Source organism: Lytechinus variegatus, chromosome 1 (assembly GCF_018143015.1).
Source record: "Lytechinus variegatus isolate NC3 chromosome 1, Lvar_3.0, whole genome shotgun sequence".
NCBI classification, from domain to species: domain Eukaryota; kingdom Metazoa; phylum Echinodermata; class Echinoidea; order Temnopleuroida; family Toxopneustidae; genus Lytechinus; species Lytechinus variegatus.
Genome location: NC_054740.1, coordinates 93,035,625 through 93,052,289, shown reverse-complemented (window position 1 = coordinate 93,052,289; position 16,665 = coordinate 93,035,625). Strand labels below are relative to the sequence as shown.

At 34.8% G+C, this 16,665-nt stretch overlaps 1 protein-coding gene across 1 annotated transcript in view; it reads left to right on the top strand.

Moving 5' to 3' along the window:
* Positions 1–7,365, top strand: part of LOC121428810 (LDL receptor repeat-containing protein egg-1-like) — a 38,464-nt gene extending 31,099 nt beyond the window's left edge. Inside the window, exons 5-8 of the mRNA XM_041625656.1 lie at positions 1,333–1,446; positions 4,123–4,242; positions 5,805–5,966; positions 6,655–7,365. Of these exons, the coding sequence (XP_041481590.1) occupies positions 1,333–1,446; positions 4,123–4,242; positions 5,805–5,966; positions 6,655–6,782 (524 nt within the window). The 3' untranslated portion in view covers positions 6,783–7,365. The remainder of the gene's footprint in view (positions 1–1,332; positions 1,447–4,122; positions 4,243–5,804; positions 5,967–6,654) is intronic.
* Positions 7,366–16,665: the final 9,300 nt, after the last annotated feature.

Here is a 16,665-nt window from a genome sequence, read left to right as displayed (position 1 = left end):
CATCATGACCTGATGACCTTGAAAAGCTTCACTGCACGTGTCCATGACAGATCCTATAGATGACATGAAATTCAATGAAATTGATCAAGTCGATTTTGAGATAACTTGGCGACAAGAAAATCCGTAAAAATAAATAAATAAGAAAATTCTGACGAAATTAAGAGGTGATCTGTCATAGACCACCTAAAAAGGATAGAAATTTTTTTTTAGGGGGAACGTCCCCCCACCTACAATTTAGGGGGGGACACGTCCCCCCTCCCCGCTTCCGCCGCCTATGGGAAAGAATGAAGGGAAGAGAGAATGAAAGAAAGAGAAAATAATGGAAGGAGAGAAAGAACGAAAAAAGAGAAAGGGAGAAGGAAGGAAGCAAAGAAAAGTTTAGGAAAGAAAGAATGATTTCAGGAAATAAAAAATGGAAATTTAATAAAGGAAAGTAACAGAAAGAAGGAAAGAAAGACAAATGAACAGAGAGAGAGAGAGAGAGAAAGGTTCAGGAAAAAAAGATCGGAAATAAAGATAGATGGAACAAAAAAAAGGGCAAGTAGGACGGATATAAAGATGAACAAAGAATGTTACAAAAGAAAGAGGAAAAAAGTTCAAACTTCAAGCAAACAAAAAAATCCAGTCATCTAACAAAAATCATAATGATATTTGGTGCTTTTTAATACATTTTTAGAATTTTGAAAAACTAAAATTTCAAAGTGTAATATTGTCAAATTCAAAAATTAGATGATACATAGCGGCATCATACAACAAGATCTAGTTCTGAAAACTCAATAATTTGTTCCACCGATTACATCTCCAAATTACAGTACATGTAGTTTCATTGTTATCTCTGCTTCGTCATCTCTTGGTCATTTGATGAAAATTCATCACTTGTTAATATATTAACTACATTTTGTTCAATATTCTTAAATACGGGACAAATAGGCGTCCCGGGAAGGGTTTGTCGGGACGCCGGGACAAAGGAGCAAAATACGGGACAATCCCGGGAAATACGGGACGTCTGGTCACCCTGGTGTGTGTGTGTGTGTATGTGTTAAGTTATATATCATGTACAACAGCTTTGGCAACTCTTTTTTATTTAAATATTTTGTGATATATTTTCTCTCTCTCTCTATATATATATATATATGTTCAGACTTTTTACACTATATCTGTCAATTCAATTTTAGACTATCGATTCTTCGGCGCTCTATTTCTTTTTCTACCTCATATCTTCCCCTCTATCACCCTTTCTTCTATCTTTCTCCCTTTCTTCTTATAATACTACCTCTCTCACTGGATAATTTTCCACTAACTTTCTATCTAATGTTTGATTTGTTTTGCTAGCCCTGTGTCCTGAAGGTAATCTCCTATGTATGGAAGGATCCACCTGCTATCCATCATCATGGCGATGTGATGGTCTTCTTGATTGTCCAGATGGATCAGACGAATATAATTGTAGTATGTACACTATTCCATCTTACACATTCTGTGCTAGATATTGGGTCCTGTTGAAAATACATTATTATAGAGAACTAGGGGAGTTATTTAACCTGAAAGACCAAGGCCAGTCCCGAGTTTCTAATGTTAAACAAGTTTGACGCAACTCGCCCACGTGACGACGTAAACCCGTTCATTGACATTGAATAACGCCTTATTTACGAATGAATAGAACATAGTACTCGCTGTATCACAGTCGCTTATAATCGAGTAATCAAAATCCTCAACAATTTTGTCTGCTTGAAAAGTTTTTTAATTTTTCACACAATGACTAATAGTATTGTAACACATTTGGTGCTTCATATTCCACTGATTCGTGACGTTATTTGTATACCCTAAAGTTAAAGGACGACTTTACGAAACATTCGGGTTGTGCAAATGAAAGATAACGTATTATTAGATGCTGGTGATATAATCTGCCAGTAATTTTAATTAATAAGTAATCGCAATGAACATCTGTTATTGAATGCTCTAAGTGACGGAATAAAAGGCATTGTCACCAAACGCTCGCCCTTATGATCTCTTACATGGTAGTCAATATTACCTAGTCAGTATACCAGCCGAAGCTTCTGAAAATAGTGCTAGGCTTACTCCCCAGTCGTTCCTAGTCGGGCTTTCGGTAATTTAAATAATGCGATATTTTGTGTCGGGGAGGGGTGGGGAGGAGGAGAGGGGCAACCACTGATAAAACAAATCGTAAAGTTGGTGACCCTACATTTAACGACCATACTTATCCTTTATCTCCTTAAATAGCTAGATGAATATATGGAATCTGTTATACAATATCCCAAGGGCATCCTTTCAATTAAACTTAATTTATTTGGGCTCCGTAGGGAGAAGTACGTTATTTCAAACCATCATGAATAGTATCACATTTCTCCAGGTATATAATGCTATTTATACAGGGCGGTGATTATTTTAAAAACAGGTACGATGATAATAAAGATATCTTTAATTTTAATACAGTCGCGGATTCATTCTTTTTATATTTTTCTAATTTTTTATGTATATAAAAAACAAGTGCACACCTAATTACCAATAATGCATATAGCATTTTCATTTATTTGAAAGCTGGATAAAAGATCATTGTAGTTGTACATTAAATGACTTGCTCACGTATGGGCTTAGGTGCCGCGGCCGGAAATCGAACCGCGGACTTTCCATGTATAGCCAGGCGCCTTACACCACTCGGCCACGGCACCTTCCCTAATAATCGTTGATAACAATAACAATTGGCAAAGATTGTACGGCGCTGGCTCGATTGCGCATGACCAAATAAATTGAGGCAATTTTGCTTGGAGTCATTTGTAAAGAATAGTAATGCATGATACCACAAACAATCATATGGTGGACGTTTCGTGTGTTATATGTAAGGGAATTGTAATAAAAAGAATATTCACTGGATCACTTTAAAATTATGTTCTTCCTAAATATCATGGAAAGAGTTTGAGAGCTCAAAATGATTATTTCAATTTTATCTCACATTATTCATAAGTGATCGGTTCATTCGGGAATAGAAGGGATATAAGAGAGTAAGCAAAGACAAATTCGGATCTATCTGTAAGTACAATGTTACACCCATGTGCACTGAACTGAAGTGAAATCTAATGTCGATTTAAATAAGTGTTTGGTACCGCAAAATCGTAAAATAGCCTTAAAACTGACATATTGAAGCTTTTCGACATGCACTCATCGTACTAGAATCGCATCAATGACTAGAACGCTGGAGCGAAACAATATACAGTATAATAGAACCGAAAGAGACGATGGACACCAAACGGGGAACCGCGATTGGCTGTCACGGTAAAAAATTTAGGCTTAGTATCAGCCGTTTTTAAGGCTATTTTATGATAATGTCGATTTCGATATCATTTGCCTAACATGCCTAATGATATTTTTCTTGTTACGTCATACAGGCATATTTCACCGACGGACAGTATAGCGGACCGTGACCCGGAGGAGACATAGCATTGGGGGGAGGGGGGGGGGGGCACTGCATTGTTTGTGAACAATGCTGTGCCCCCCAAAGCATTGTCTCCTCCGGGTCACGGTCCGCCACTGCCGACGGATCCAGACACCATTTTGAGTAGGGGCCTATAGTTTCCAAAAGAAACAGTTTCATAACCATCAACATAATTTTCACTTACATCAATTTTCAAGAATGCCATAGATTGCAGTCCCTTGAACTATTTTTTTTCGGACCCATTGTAATAATAATAATAATAATAATAATAATAAAGGTATATTTACCCAGGGTAGCCACTTCAGTTCCGAAAACTGTTCTCCCAGCGGGCCCTGCTATTATTACCCGGCTAAGCTAGGCTACCTTCTCGGTGCACACAGCTTTTTGAGGAATTACTTCCTGCCGGTACCCATTTACCTCACCTGGGTCGAGTGCAGCACAATGTGGATAAATTTCTTGCTGAAGGAAATTACGCCATGGCTGGGATTCGAACCCACGACCCTCTGTTTCAAAGTCCGAAGACTAATCCACTGGGCCACAAGTGATCTAAGTGATGTAATCAAATAATGAGAAAAGAAGATGACTGTTCTTTTAGGACAGACCCCTCCCTGAGTGAGACCATTGTGTTGCATGGCGATTTATAAACACTATTCATTAAATTTTCTGCTATCCAGGTAAATTTGAGTGTGAACCTGGTCAGATGAAGTGTGCAAATGATAAGCAGTGTATTCTACCTGACTGGCTTTGTGATAATTACACTCATTGCTCTGATGGAAGTGACGAGACTGCATGTGGTATGTATATCCACTTTAAAGGACAGGTCCACCCCAACTAAAAGTTGATTTGAATAAAAAAAAAATCCAACAAACATAACACTGAAAATTTCATCAAAATCGGATGAAAAATAAGAGAGTTATGACAATTGAAAGCGTCGCTTAATTTTACAAACAGTTATATGCACATCCTGATCGGTATGCGATTGAGGAGACTGGTGATGTCATGCACTCGCTGTTTCTTTTATATTTTATTATATGAAATATAAAATATTATAATTTTCTCCTCGTTGTCTAGTGAAACAACGATTAACCCCTCCCTGAACATGTTGAATTAGCATTGTTTAATACCATATGGTTCAGTCAACTTGGTACTTATTTGTCAAGTATGTAAAGAATTAAATGTTTCATAATTCAAACAATAAAAAAAGAAATAGTGAGTGATGGACATTATCGACTGACTCATTTGCATGACACTGAGTTGTGCATATAACTGTGAAAAACAAGTGAAACTTCAAAATGCCATAACTTTCTTATTTTACATCCGATTTTAATGAAATTTTCAGCGTTATGCTAGTTTGATTCTACTCTATTTATTTAAATCAACATTTTTCTGTGGTCGTCTTGACCTTAAATGATACTAATACACGTATAACAATTATAACCTGCTATTTACAATTCAAGATGGAAGTCTTTAGCCTCGTTCAGATACGGGATCCAAGTCGGAGTAAAATTTTGTTGTGCATGGATTAAATTCCAAAAATATTTCTTGTATCCCCACCAGGAAAAAGGCTGCTTTGACCGGAGGAATGGTCAGAGGAAGCCCAGTCGGAGGAAATGTCGGAGTAGTTCCGTCTGAGTAGAGTTACTCCGACCTTGCTCCGACCAAGATACTTTTAATGATTTCCAAGAGCTCTTACGTTCTTGTACTGCTGCAATTTTAGAAACTTGTATTTTTAGAAATTTGCATTCTTAAAAATTCCGGATCAGAAATCAATTGGGGTCACTATCCTTCCCAGGTCATTTCGACCCTGTCTTTGTCTCATCTGGCGTCATTCCGGGTAATTTTATGACCCAAACAAACTGGATCCCAGGTACAATGTGATCCGGTATTATAAAGAGTGTTTAGAAGAAAGCTGCGCGACCGAGGGAGGAACATCATGTTTATATCAAATTGAAAGAAAAAACATGAAATCTCTTTATTGCCGTCTTTATTGGCCTATCCATTTTAATGATATACCGGCACATTTCATCGTCAATTATCTTCCTTTCATCATTTATGATGTTGGTCAATGATATAGACTTACCCTTTAGTTTGTCAAAAATATCAAATTGAAAGAAAAAACATGAAATCTCTTTATTGCCGTCTTTATTGGCCTATCCATTTTAATGATATACCGGCACATTTCATCGTCAATTATCTTCCTTTCATCATTTATGATGTTGGTCAATGATATAGACTTACCCTTTAGTTTGTCAAAAATAATGCTAAGCCAAATGATAAGCTAAATCGGCCGAACCATAATTTTTAGCTGTATTATACTCATATTTTATGCTGCAGTTTCCATTCATTTTCCTTACAGTCTATGATCCATTTAACATGTACCATGGCGAGACGGACGTTTTCTGGGATTTCTGCCATGACCTGAATGGAACAAGATGCCTTCATGAAAGTGTTTGTTTTTTCTCACATCAAGAATGTGATGGACATACAGCGTGTCCAAACCACCATGATGAGTGGTTCTGTAAGTAGAGATGCCTAATGTAGAATAATAAACGAGAACATATATACTTCCAAATATCTATCTTTCATTGGTGCTGAACAAAAGATTCAAACATTTAATAATTCGGAAACTATGCGAGATCTCGTTATTTCTTTCTAGACGGTTTTGTAGCATTCTTCATGTTCATGCTGATAACTCTTTGTTGAACTAATTCAGTAGCGAGATATTGAGAAAAAGAACATGTTAGATATCTTGCTATGATTTGGGGAATCTGTAGGAGATTTGAAAGTTAGATTGGCATTAGAAACTGAAAAAATTTCGGTCGAAAATATTTTTCTTTTACCAATGTCCGCGCTCATAGGAAGGAACTTTCGGTTGAAGGTTGTACTTTTAATACACATAGTGAAAACAATGACCAATTTCTTGTCAAACCACCAATAGATAATCAAAAGTTTGACCATTAGTTGAATGAAATCTAGAGTTTCACAATTTTCTAAATTATGATATACATCTATGATTAAATAATGTTAATGAGAATAATTCATACACAGGTTTGTTACGATCAAATAATGTGACATCACTTTAAAAGATAAGTTATTGTCCTTGAGGGAAGAAATTCAGGTTTCTGGTATGCAAAAAAAAACTCGATATTATATAGACAGGCTCCTTTATTTCATATAAAAAAATTCTTCATTATCTTCTTTTACAGGTTGTCCTGAGGGTCAAGTGCGGTGTAAAACAGTAGACAAGTGCTATTCTATATTTGGTATGTGCAATGGTGTATACGACTGTCCCGATCAAAGCGATGAAGAATGTGACTTTGGGGATTATTTATAATAAGCAGTCGGATAGTGTATTCAGCCCTCTCTCGTCTATTAGTGACCAATCAATTTTACATCACATTATTGTATATCAGCAAGTTCTGCTTCATATCAGGGAGGAGAGATTGCATGGAAGTTCTTATGTTTTGATGATTCCAGAGAATGCCTCATATTTATTTTAAAGATTTGATTATTTTTCAAACAGTATCTGCAAATATTCTCGAAAACAAATTGTAAGCGTGACATTGGTTCAAATGTGCATTGATCTTTTGTAATAAAAACTCTCGGGCTAATTACGTGAAGTTACATTACCATCTTACACTCCCTTCTCTTTATAAGAAAAAGGAATCGAGGACAGTGACAATATTTCCCTTCAACCCTCGCTTTCCATTGAAAAGAGATCGATTCTATGTATCATGCATGCATAAGCAAACATGAGTCATTCCCCATACCACGATAGCAAATTTTTAGATGTATGTTTCACGCTGTTCTATATTACTTTTCACTAACTCATTTCACACCCTGACCGTTTCTTATATCGGTGCCGGATGAGCAAACTTCCGTTTGATGAATAAAGATCAAAATATATTCAATTTATTGAAAAAAGTAAATAAATCGATAGAATATTTACATGATAGCTGCTTTGTATTATCAAATGTGAGAGCTAAATAATTGATCGCACTATAAATTCGAACAAAAACGCTCAAAATGTTATTCGAAGATAAGCCATCTTGGATTTTGGACATACTCAACCACTGACTGTCATTATTACCTGTCTCAATGTATTAGTTGACTCTTGAATCATATTCCTCAAGCGTAAAATAAACGAACTATGTCGGTTTTGAAGTAGTAGCAGCCATTTTATACTCCATTTTTCCTCAAACCTTCGGTATTAATTATTATCATTTTTAATGCTATATTTGCAGTTACCTTTTTGTCAGGGTGAACCTCCCCTTTGAAAGCCATTTTGAAAACAACCACTTTTTCCTGACGCGGATTTTGGTAGTATGATTTTTAGAATGTTTTTCCTGGGGTCAAATACTATCAGAAACAGTTGAAAAAAAAACTTCTGTTGCAATTAGTGTGGGGTAAAACCATAATTGACCCGACTAGAACCGAATGCGTCCCATATCATAACCCTCTTCAATATTAAAAAAATATATTTATTGTTGTGCGCCATCTTTTGACGACTTCAAAATAGTAATGACAGATCAACAGATAACAATTTGATAATAATTTACAGCGCATCAATATAAATTTATGGAGGCGATATCAAGAAATTATGAATAAACAAATTTAGCAGTGGAGTTTACAAAAATATGAAAGAACAATTTTCAGGTTTCCATTGATATCTTACATTTGCCTCTACCAGTACGCATAACTCAACCAATCGAAATTTTTGTCGAAGTTATGGCAAGTATCACTTTCACCCAGTTGAGTCATTGCTTTCTTACTGAGCATGGTCATTATAAAGACTTCAAAGGCTGTGTTATTGAAGGCACTGCTGAAAAGGTTGCTTCTTCCATGGACCATGCTTCTTCTGACGGATTGATAAGGCTCCATGCATTTTACCCGTTTAACCCTAAAAGAATTTTTTTGGGGAAAAAAGAGTCTGTACATGTAGCCTGTCAAATCAATTCATTCAGCCATAGAGCTATCAACTCTGTTAATAGCTCCATGATTCAGCCATGGGTTGTGTCTATCTTGGGCAAAAATTTGCTCTTTCATATTCATTAACCTCTAAACATCAAAACCATGTTATAGTGACGATAATAAAGAGGATGATACCGTTACGACTATTACTAGAAACTGACTAATACTGATTTACGACGACGGCTATGATGATGACGACCATCATTATCATCATCGTCATCATCATCATCGCCATCATTATCATTACTACCACTACTAACACGACTTCCACTATTACATTACTACTATTGCTACTACTACTACTACTACTACTACTACTACTACTACTACTACTACTACTACTACTACTACTACTACTACTACTACTACTACTACTACTACTACTACTACTACTACTACTACTACTACTACTACTACTACTTCTACTTCTACTACTACTACTACTACTACTGCTGCTGCTGCTACTACTATTACTACTACTACTACTACTACTACTACTACTACTACTACTACTACTACTACTACTACTATTACTACTACTACTACTACTACTACTACTACTACTACTACTACTACTACTACTACTTCTACTTCTACTCCTACTTTTACTTTTACTTCTACTACTACTACTACTACTACTAGAGCGTTGTAGCCTAGTGGATTATTCTCCAGACTTTGAAAAAGAGGGTCGTGGGTTCAAATCCCAGCCATGGCGTAGTTTCCTTCAGCAAGATATTAATCTCCGGTGTGCTGCACTCGGCACTGCACAGGTGAGGTAAATGGGTACCGGCAAGAAACAATTCCTCAAAAATCTGTGTGCACCTGAATCGGTAGCCTAGCTTAGCCGCGGTAATAATAGTATGGCCCGCTGGGAGAACAGTTTTCGAAACTGAAGTGGCCAGCCTGGGTAAATATACCGTTATTATGATGATGATGATTACTACTACTACTACTACTACTACTACTACTACTACTACTACTACTACTACTACTACTACTATACTTCAACTACTACTACTGCTGCTACTACTTCAACTACTACTGCTACTACTACTGCTACTGCTACTACTACTACTACTACTACCACTACTGCTGCTGCTGATATTTGTACATTTTGTATAAAAAATGCAGTTTGAAATATTCTATATTTTATGTAATTTCTTGAAGCATTTTACTCATTTATACGATATGACTATCGACAAATCATTCCGCAATTATAAAGAATTCTAAAACAAAAGAAAACGAATCTAGATAGACCTTGTGCTTCTATCCAGTATATTACTTATTTAAACGCATACATTACTTTCAATTATTTCATGAATGGTGCTCCTATCTTGAATCACCTGGCTGTTTCCAGCTTTATTATCTTATCAAATCTTAGATTAATCTATTATTGCCGATAATTGACCAAACAACAACAAAAGTTTTTGTGAGCCAGTGGTTGCATTTATGTTTTAAACGTTCGTAAATGGAAACACATTTTATTTGTATATAATGAAATATATCAATTATTTATTTTGTCATACGATGCTGTTAATTACTTATGTTGTTATTTATTTTCACACCTATTTCAGTAACATCAACACAAATTATCATTTTTGCAAATAGTTAATGAGTGCATTGTTATGCTAATGTATTACATACATGTACATTAAGATTTATTGTATATAGGTGCTAATCTAAAAGTGAAAGACGATTACTACTCAAAGTATGGAAATAAATAAGTTGAATGTGTTAGGATATATATTCCTTAAATCTTATAATTTAAAATCTCACACATTACTTTTACATACTTATACATTGCTTTATCTTTGTCACCATGCTCACACACACCATTAACCCGTTGAGTACTGAATTCTGTCATTCCATGCAGTATATTAAACATGGATCAGCTACTCCCAGAAGGCAATAGGTTAAGTCGCATTGTTTGATTTGGTTCAGTTTATTGTCTGTACGATGATTAGTTCAATGATACTGAAGCTTATTTAGCATTCAAACTAAATTATTTTAACTTGTTATCATTTTGTTGTTGGTTGATAATTATTACAATTAAACGAGTTCTTTGAAGTATATTAGCATTATTAATTTTCTGCAGACATATAATGGTGGAAATTGAGGTTATGAGATAAAAAAAACTTGTGATTATATATAATGTTTGTTACTTTACCTCAAATTATTGAGTGTATATTTATGTGTACCTATAGTATCAGGGTGATGTATTCCATTAATTTGTGAGAGATAAATAAAAGCTATCCTTGGATATCTATTCAATGTCAACGACTGTCGTCTTCTTTTATCAAAATATCGTTAAATGAATGAATAAAATGACAAAATAACACTTAATGGTTACGCATGCCTGAAATCAATATAAATTGTATAAACCTTAGTAAAGTTAAGGAAGCAAAACGCAGAAATTTGATTGAAATGTGAAAGAAAAGCACAGTTGTTGCATTCTTCAAAATTTGCATTATTTAGGGGAAACTGTAAGCATTAGCCATGCAATTAGTCATTGCCCCCTTGGGCCTCTCAATCCAGTCCATATGTGTATCTATAATATAATTTCTTAAATACAATTTCATAAGCTTGTTCACTGCACAATATCCATCCAAATGCCTCATCTAAATAATATAGAACTTAAATATCCCAACTGTATTATAAATTTCTTCTGATTTCGTAAATTTGTCCATATTGCTTGTTTAATTGTACTACAATTTGTTAAAATCACAGTAATTTTTGGCCGGAGAACTACTTTGAATAGAATATGAAAATTTCGCCTGAATTAATTGACTATTAGATAAACATGGTCACTATTTCTGTTCAAAATATTAATTTGGAACATTATTATTTTTCATGTTCCAGATGGATAATATCGCAAGACAAGATATCCTTCAGTCTTCCTATTAATTAAGCACTTTGCTGATAAAATTCGTTTTATACAAACTAAACAAAATTTCCGATTCCGATTTGACCCGAAAATCAGACCTTTGACACTTCAGTCCGTTCAAGATCAATATATATTTTTTTAAATAATTTTGGCATGTGAAAAAGAAATCACCCCTGTGGCCTAACAATTTCTAGCGTTACAATAGGCTAAATGTAATTCATTTTAGATCAATTACAATTCCAACCAGATTGTAGGTTACATGTGAATGAAAATCTAATCGACATCAATGGTAAGTTAATGATGTTGATTTTTTTTATAGTATACATCAATTTTTCTCCCATGGTATCCAAACTGCATAGCACTTTTAAATCTGTGGTCAATTTTTCCCCACGGATGTAGATTCCGGCTTTATCGTTATTGAATAAACAAGATCATGAATTACGAAAGAAAATACAGAATTGACATTTAAGATGTGCTTTGAATAAACGTGAATGTGGATATCCTAACTCTGGAATTGCAGAAAAGGAAGTCCCTGCACAAATGCATTATGTATCAGTGCTCATCATCCTTAAAATGGAATCTGTTTCCATGGTAATGCTTACTGACTGAAACACCAGAGTCCAATAAGGTAACTAATAATATACTCCCAGAGGCCAATGAATATCTGTATATGGAACCTGAACAGGGGAAAGAAGAAGTAAGGAGAATAAAAATAGGTTGAAGAGCTGTCTATAAGTTTTCAAAGATTCAGTTAATGAAAGGTAAGAAATTATAAGAATATAGTCAAATTTACGAAACCATTGATTTGCGTCAATTATGGTGACAATGATGATAAGGATAAAGATGATGATGATAATAATGGTTAGATGATGATGCTGATAATGACTTCAGTGATGAAGATGATGATAATTATGACTTCAGTGATGATGATGATGATGATGATGATAACAATGGGTATGTTGATGATGATCATAATGATGATGTTCATGATTATGTTGGTGATTGGATAAGACATCCAAATTATCCTTTTTTTTAAATAATAAACTAGAGAAGGTGCTTTTATCATTTTAATGCATCTGGATTAACAAAATATTAACACGATCTTTAATTTTGGCCCAATTGTCTGCTGATTCTATAAGGAAAGCGTTAAAAGACCCCACTTCCCCTGGCAAAAAGCAATATCTACGAAACAAATATATGTAATTGTCCTGAAATCGTTGATTGAAGCAGAAGATACAAGAGGCATGTGTTAGATGACTGCAATCTATTTGGGAATTATGATTGATTTATTGATTTACAGATTTACATGACTGTAAATACCATTCCACTGCTTATGTACACAGCAAAAACTGTGATGTTAACCGGTGTACATAGAGGACCACTCCAGCTATTTTACACCGGTGTTAAATTGGTGGTGTTAGTTTTACACCTATATGTGTTATTACAACACAAATGGTTGTTACATTTACACTCTTTGGTGTTATCTTCAATCTCTAGGGTCTTATTTTAACACCTCAGGGTGTGGTCCTCTATTAACACCAATTGGTGTCAGTTTTAACACTACAGTTTTTTACAGTGTATGAAATTTGACGCCATGGATCCGGCTTGTTATGGTAAAGCAAGATAATAATAACAACACCATGACCTATTTACTACAAGTGTGCATGATAGTGTGGATAATTCGATTAAAGACTTGAGAACATTATTAAGAGTGAAATAGAAATTTTCCTAATTCTATATTCTGCTGTTAAATTTACAAATAAAAGCAAAATTACCTTGACCCGGTCAATTTGCGTCTTATTTCCTCCATGGATCTCCTACAACTGCTTCGGCTACACACAGTATTTCTTGGGTTTTAACCACTACTGGTAAAAATGAGAATGAGCAGGTATAGTTTAATTTTTCTTTTGCTTTTTTTATTCACATTTCTCAGGCACATTACACCCTATAGTTTTTATGTGTAGCAGTTAAAACACAGTGATGCTACATCGTAGGCAGCCAGGCACTCCACAACAACATATTCTGCACAAGTGGTGTAGATATGGGTCTTCATATCCGACAACTCGGCAAACTTCAAGTTATACATTTGTGTGGAGTGATGTGTCCGTGAAGATGGGGATGAGGTTGTGTATGTACGGTATATATATATATATATATATATATATATATATATATATATATATATATATATATATATATATATATATATATATATATATATATATGCATATATATATATATGCATATATATGTATATATATATAATTATGTGTAAGTGAATATGAAATAGGCCTATATGGGTGCGTGTAATGACAAAACGGACAAAACACTTTGAGAATTTCATAACATGACATACATGGCATATTTTAACCTTTACAAATCTCAATTTGTGATAGATTTTGACACTCAGAAAATTATATCATGTTTTACGTACCTTTTTTTGCTTTTCTTTATTATCTGTTACTTGGTTGCGGAACTTTTTATTTACAAGGGAATATTAAGACTTATTTATTTCAAATTAATAACTGCTTAAAGAATCAAGAATTATGTAAATTTCAAATGCCCCTTTTCCGCTTTCCAAAATTAAATATACAAGACAAATTTTCAAACCCACCATGAAATAATAAAAGGAACCCATCCTGTTTTCTTTTAAAGAGAGAGACAAAGAGATATGGAAGTGTGAAAATGTGACGAAATTTCAGTGTATAAAGGTCATAAAAATGAAAGAAAAATTATCTTCCAGAAAAGAGGGGAAAGGAGAGCAGAATGGAGTAATGCAATTTGAACCTTGATAAAACCTTGCTAACTGTGTGACATTGCCATACTGCTTTCCAATTTAATTTGTAGGCCCACGTAATGTCAATGCTTACGAACGACTGGTAGATTTGCCCGCCGTTACCATGGATACGGCAACGTAAACAAATAGTTCAAATTGAAATCCGAGTGCCTTGCCTAGCAGTGTACTGATATATTCGTGTTGTCAAAGGCTAGAGTTTAATCGTGATTATAAACACTTTTGACATATTTGATTTAGGTTTTATCATATTTTTGGATAAAGAGGATATCCGAATATTTTATTTTATTTTCGGTTCGAGAACTCATTTCGTAGCCAATTGTGACGCGTTATATCCATATAATTCTGATTATGGAGGAGACTTTGTTCACCCTTTGCATGAATTGGGGTCTACCATAGTAAACTTGTCACGTCGATTTTTTAACTTTGACAAAGAAATGCCCTTAGCCAATCAGGTAAAAAAAATTATAGCTTATCACAATGTGAAACTAAAGTGACAATTATAATACCAGAAGTTAACACACATAAATCAGCTATCAGAGTTATCCATAACATGATTGCATATAGATGGATGGAATAACCATGATTTGGGATGAAATGGAAAAAGCATCAGTGTTTTTTTTAATATATATAAATAAAAGTTATACAGGACTACTGAGAAATCAATCAGTAGGTCTGCGGCTATCATAACCTCTTTCACTGAGCTATAGACTGCTTACCGAGAAGCATTCTTAAAAATCTAATTTTTATCGTATTCGAAACATATGATTATTTTCAACCTCTTTTAAAAGCCCTTGAGACTAGTTACTAAATACTTTAACTGGTCATCATCATCAAAATTTCATATCGATATCAGCGCATGATTTATCCGAACTCACCAAGCATGCAGAATAACGGCGGTCTGTCTACATAATAGATGAATATCAGAGCAAAGTGGCCATTGAAGCGAGATCTACTGGACTACTCTCATACATCACAGCAATTCCAGTTGTGTGATTGGAAAATATCGGATATAAATCACCGCGTGACATGCGGTTTATTTTACTGCAAAAGCAGCCAAAAGAAAGACGAAATCATATCACTCCAAAAGTTTTTATATACTCTGTGCACGCCTGCTCCTGCAAAATAAAGAATAAATATCCCTTTAGGCGGTGATAACTAATTGTGTATACATGGAGCACTTCATGATTTATTAACCGATTTTAGTTCATCTTTACCCATTGCCCATATAAATATTTTCGTCCTTGTTTTGTTCGGTTTGATTATAAGTAATCAATTAGTTCAATGATAATTTGTGAGGTGTATCCTATACAGCCATGTGAAAATAGGAGAATAGCCTCACCGCAGTCGACATTGTACATGGATATTGTACGCGAACATTCTATTACACACACACACGACCTATGAAATATAATATATATATATATACATAGTGTGAAAGAAATGGATATAGAAAACAATGGTAGGCGTAGCTTAAATCAAGGTTCCCCAGAGCTATTTACCCTTTGGAAAAATCGGTAATGCCGAAAAAATGCCCATGCCGGGAATCGAACCCGGGCCCCCCAGCTTTGAACGCCTGTGCATTAACCACTAGACCACATAGACGGGTTAGTGGCTAGGGCGACCCCGATCCGATTGACCGTCAGATAGACAGATCTTCGACACCATACCAACTATAATTTCCTTTGTCGGGTGAAGGTGGGTTTTGAACAATGACAAGCCGCCATGCCTCAGCTGGATCAACGCTATTGCTTTGATACAGTACACGTATGGGAGAAAGTATACAAAAAATGTGTGAAGTTATACAAGTACTACAGCTTTGGCAACTCTTTTATTTAAATATTGTGTGAAAGAAATGGATGAAGAGAACAATGGTAGGCGTAGCTTAAATAAAGGTGGTACATGTATATATGTATATAGGTATATAATTGTGAGAAGCAGGGATCCTTTTCGGGTTACGAATTCTCTTTTTCGAGTTTCGAGTTATCGTTTTCGAGATTCGAGATGCAGTCCTCACGATAATAACTGTACCTGCAAAAAAAAGAATATATTTCCTGAATATCGCTCATGTTACAGAAATACACTAAAGGTGACCAGAATAATGAACATTATGCCGGGTAATCAAACCAGCTAGCATCTACATGTATACAGAAGACAGCTGGTTTGGCACTTTATTCGATCAGTTTCAATTCGTTTTCCAACTAAACTGCATAGATAGGTGCATTCAGGGAACTTCACAGACCTTGCAATCATGATCTATATAATAGTGAATACTCGGGGAAACTTTGCGATGTGTGGATTGCTGTTAGACCTTAACGTCTGGAGTAAATATTTGTATAGACAATCTTTTTTAAAGTTTGAAATAGTTTTCGAACAAAACGGTATTTCGTGAAATGCAATTATAATTCTGAAAATTAATCCTCAACTAAATTGTCTTAAAATCTATAAAGGGTCTGGTCAAAGACTTTGCCAGTTTTTGTTTCATTAGTTTATCATTTTCATGTTCCATTCATTTACCAATTTTATTGAAATGTATGTTTCTTAAGGAAAACACAAGATCAGTATAAA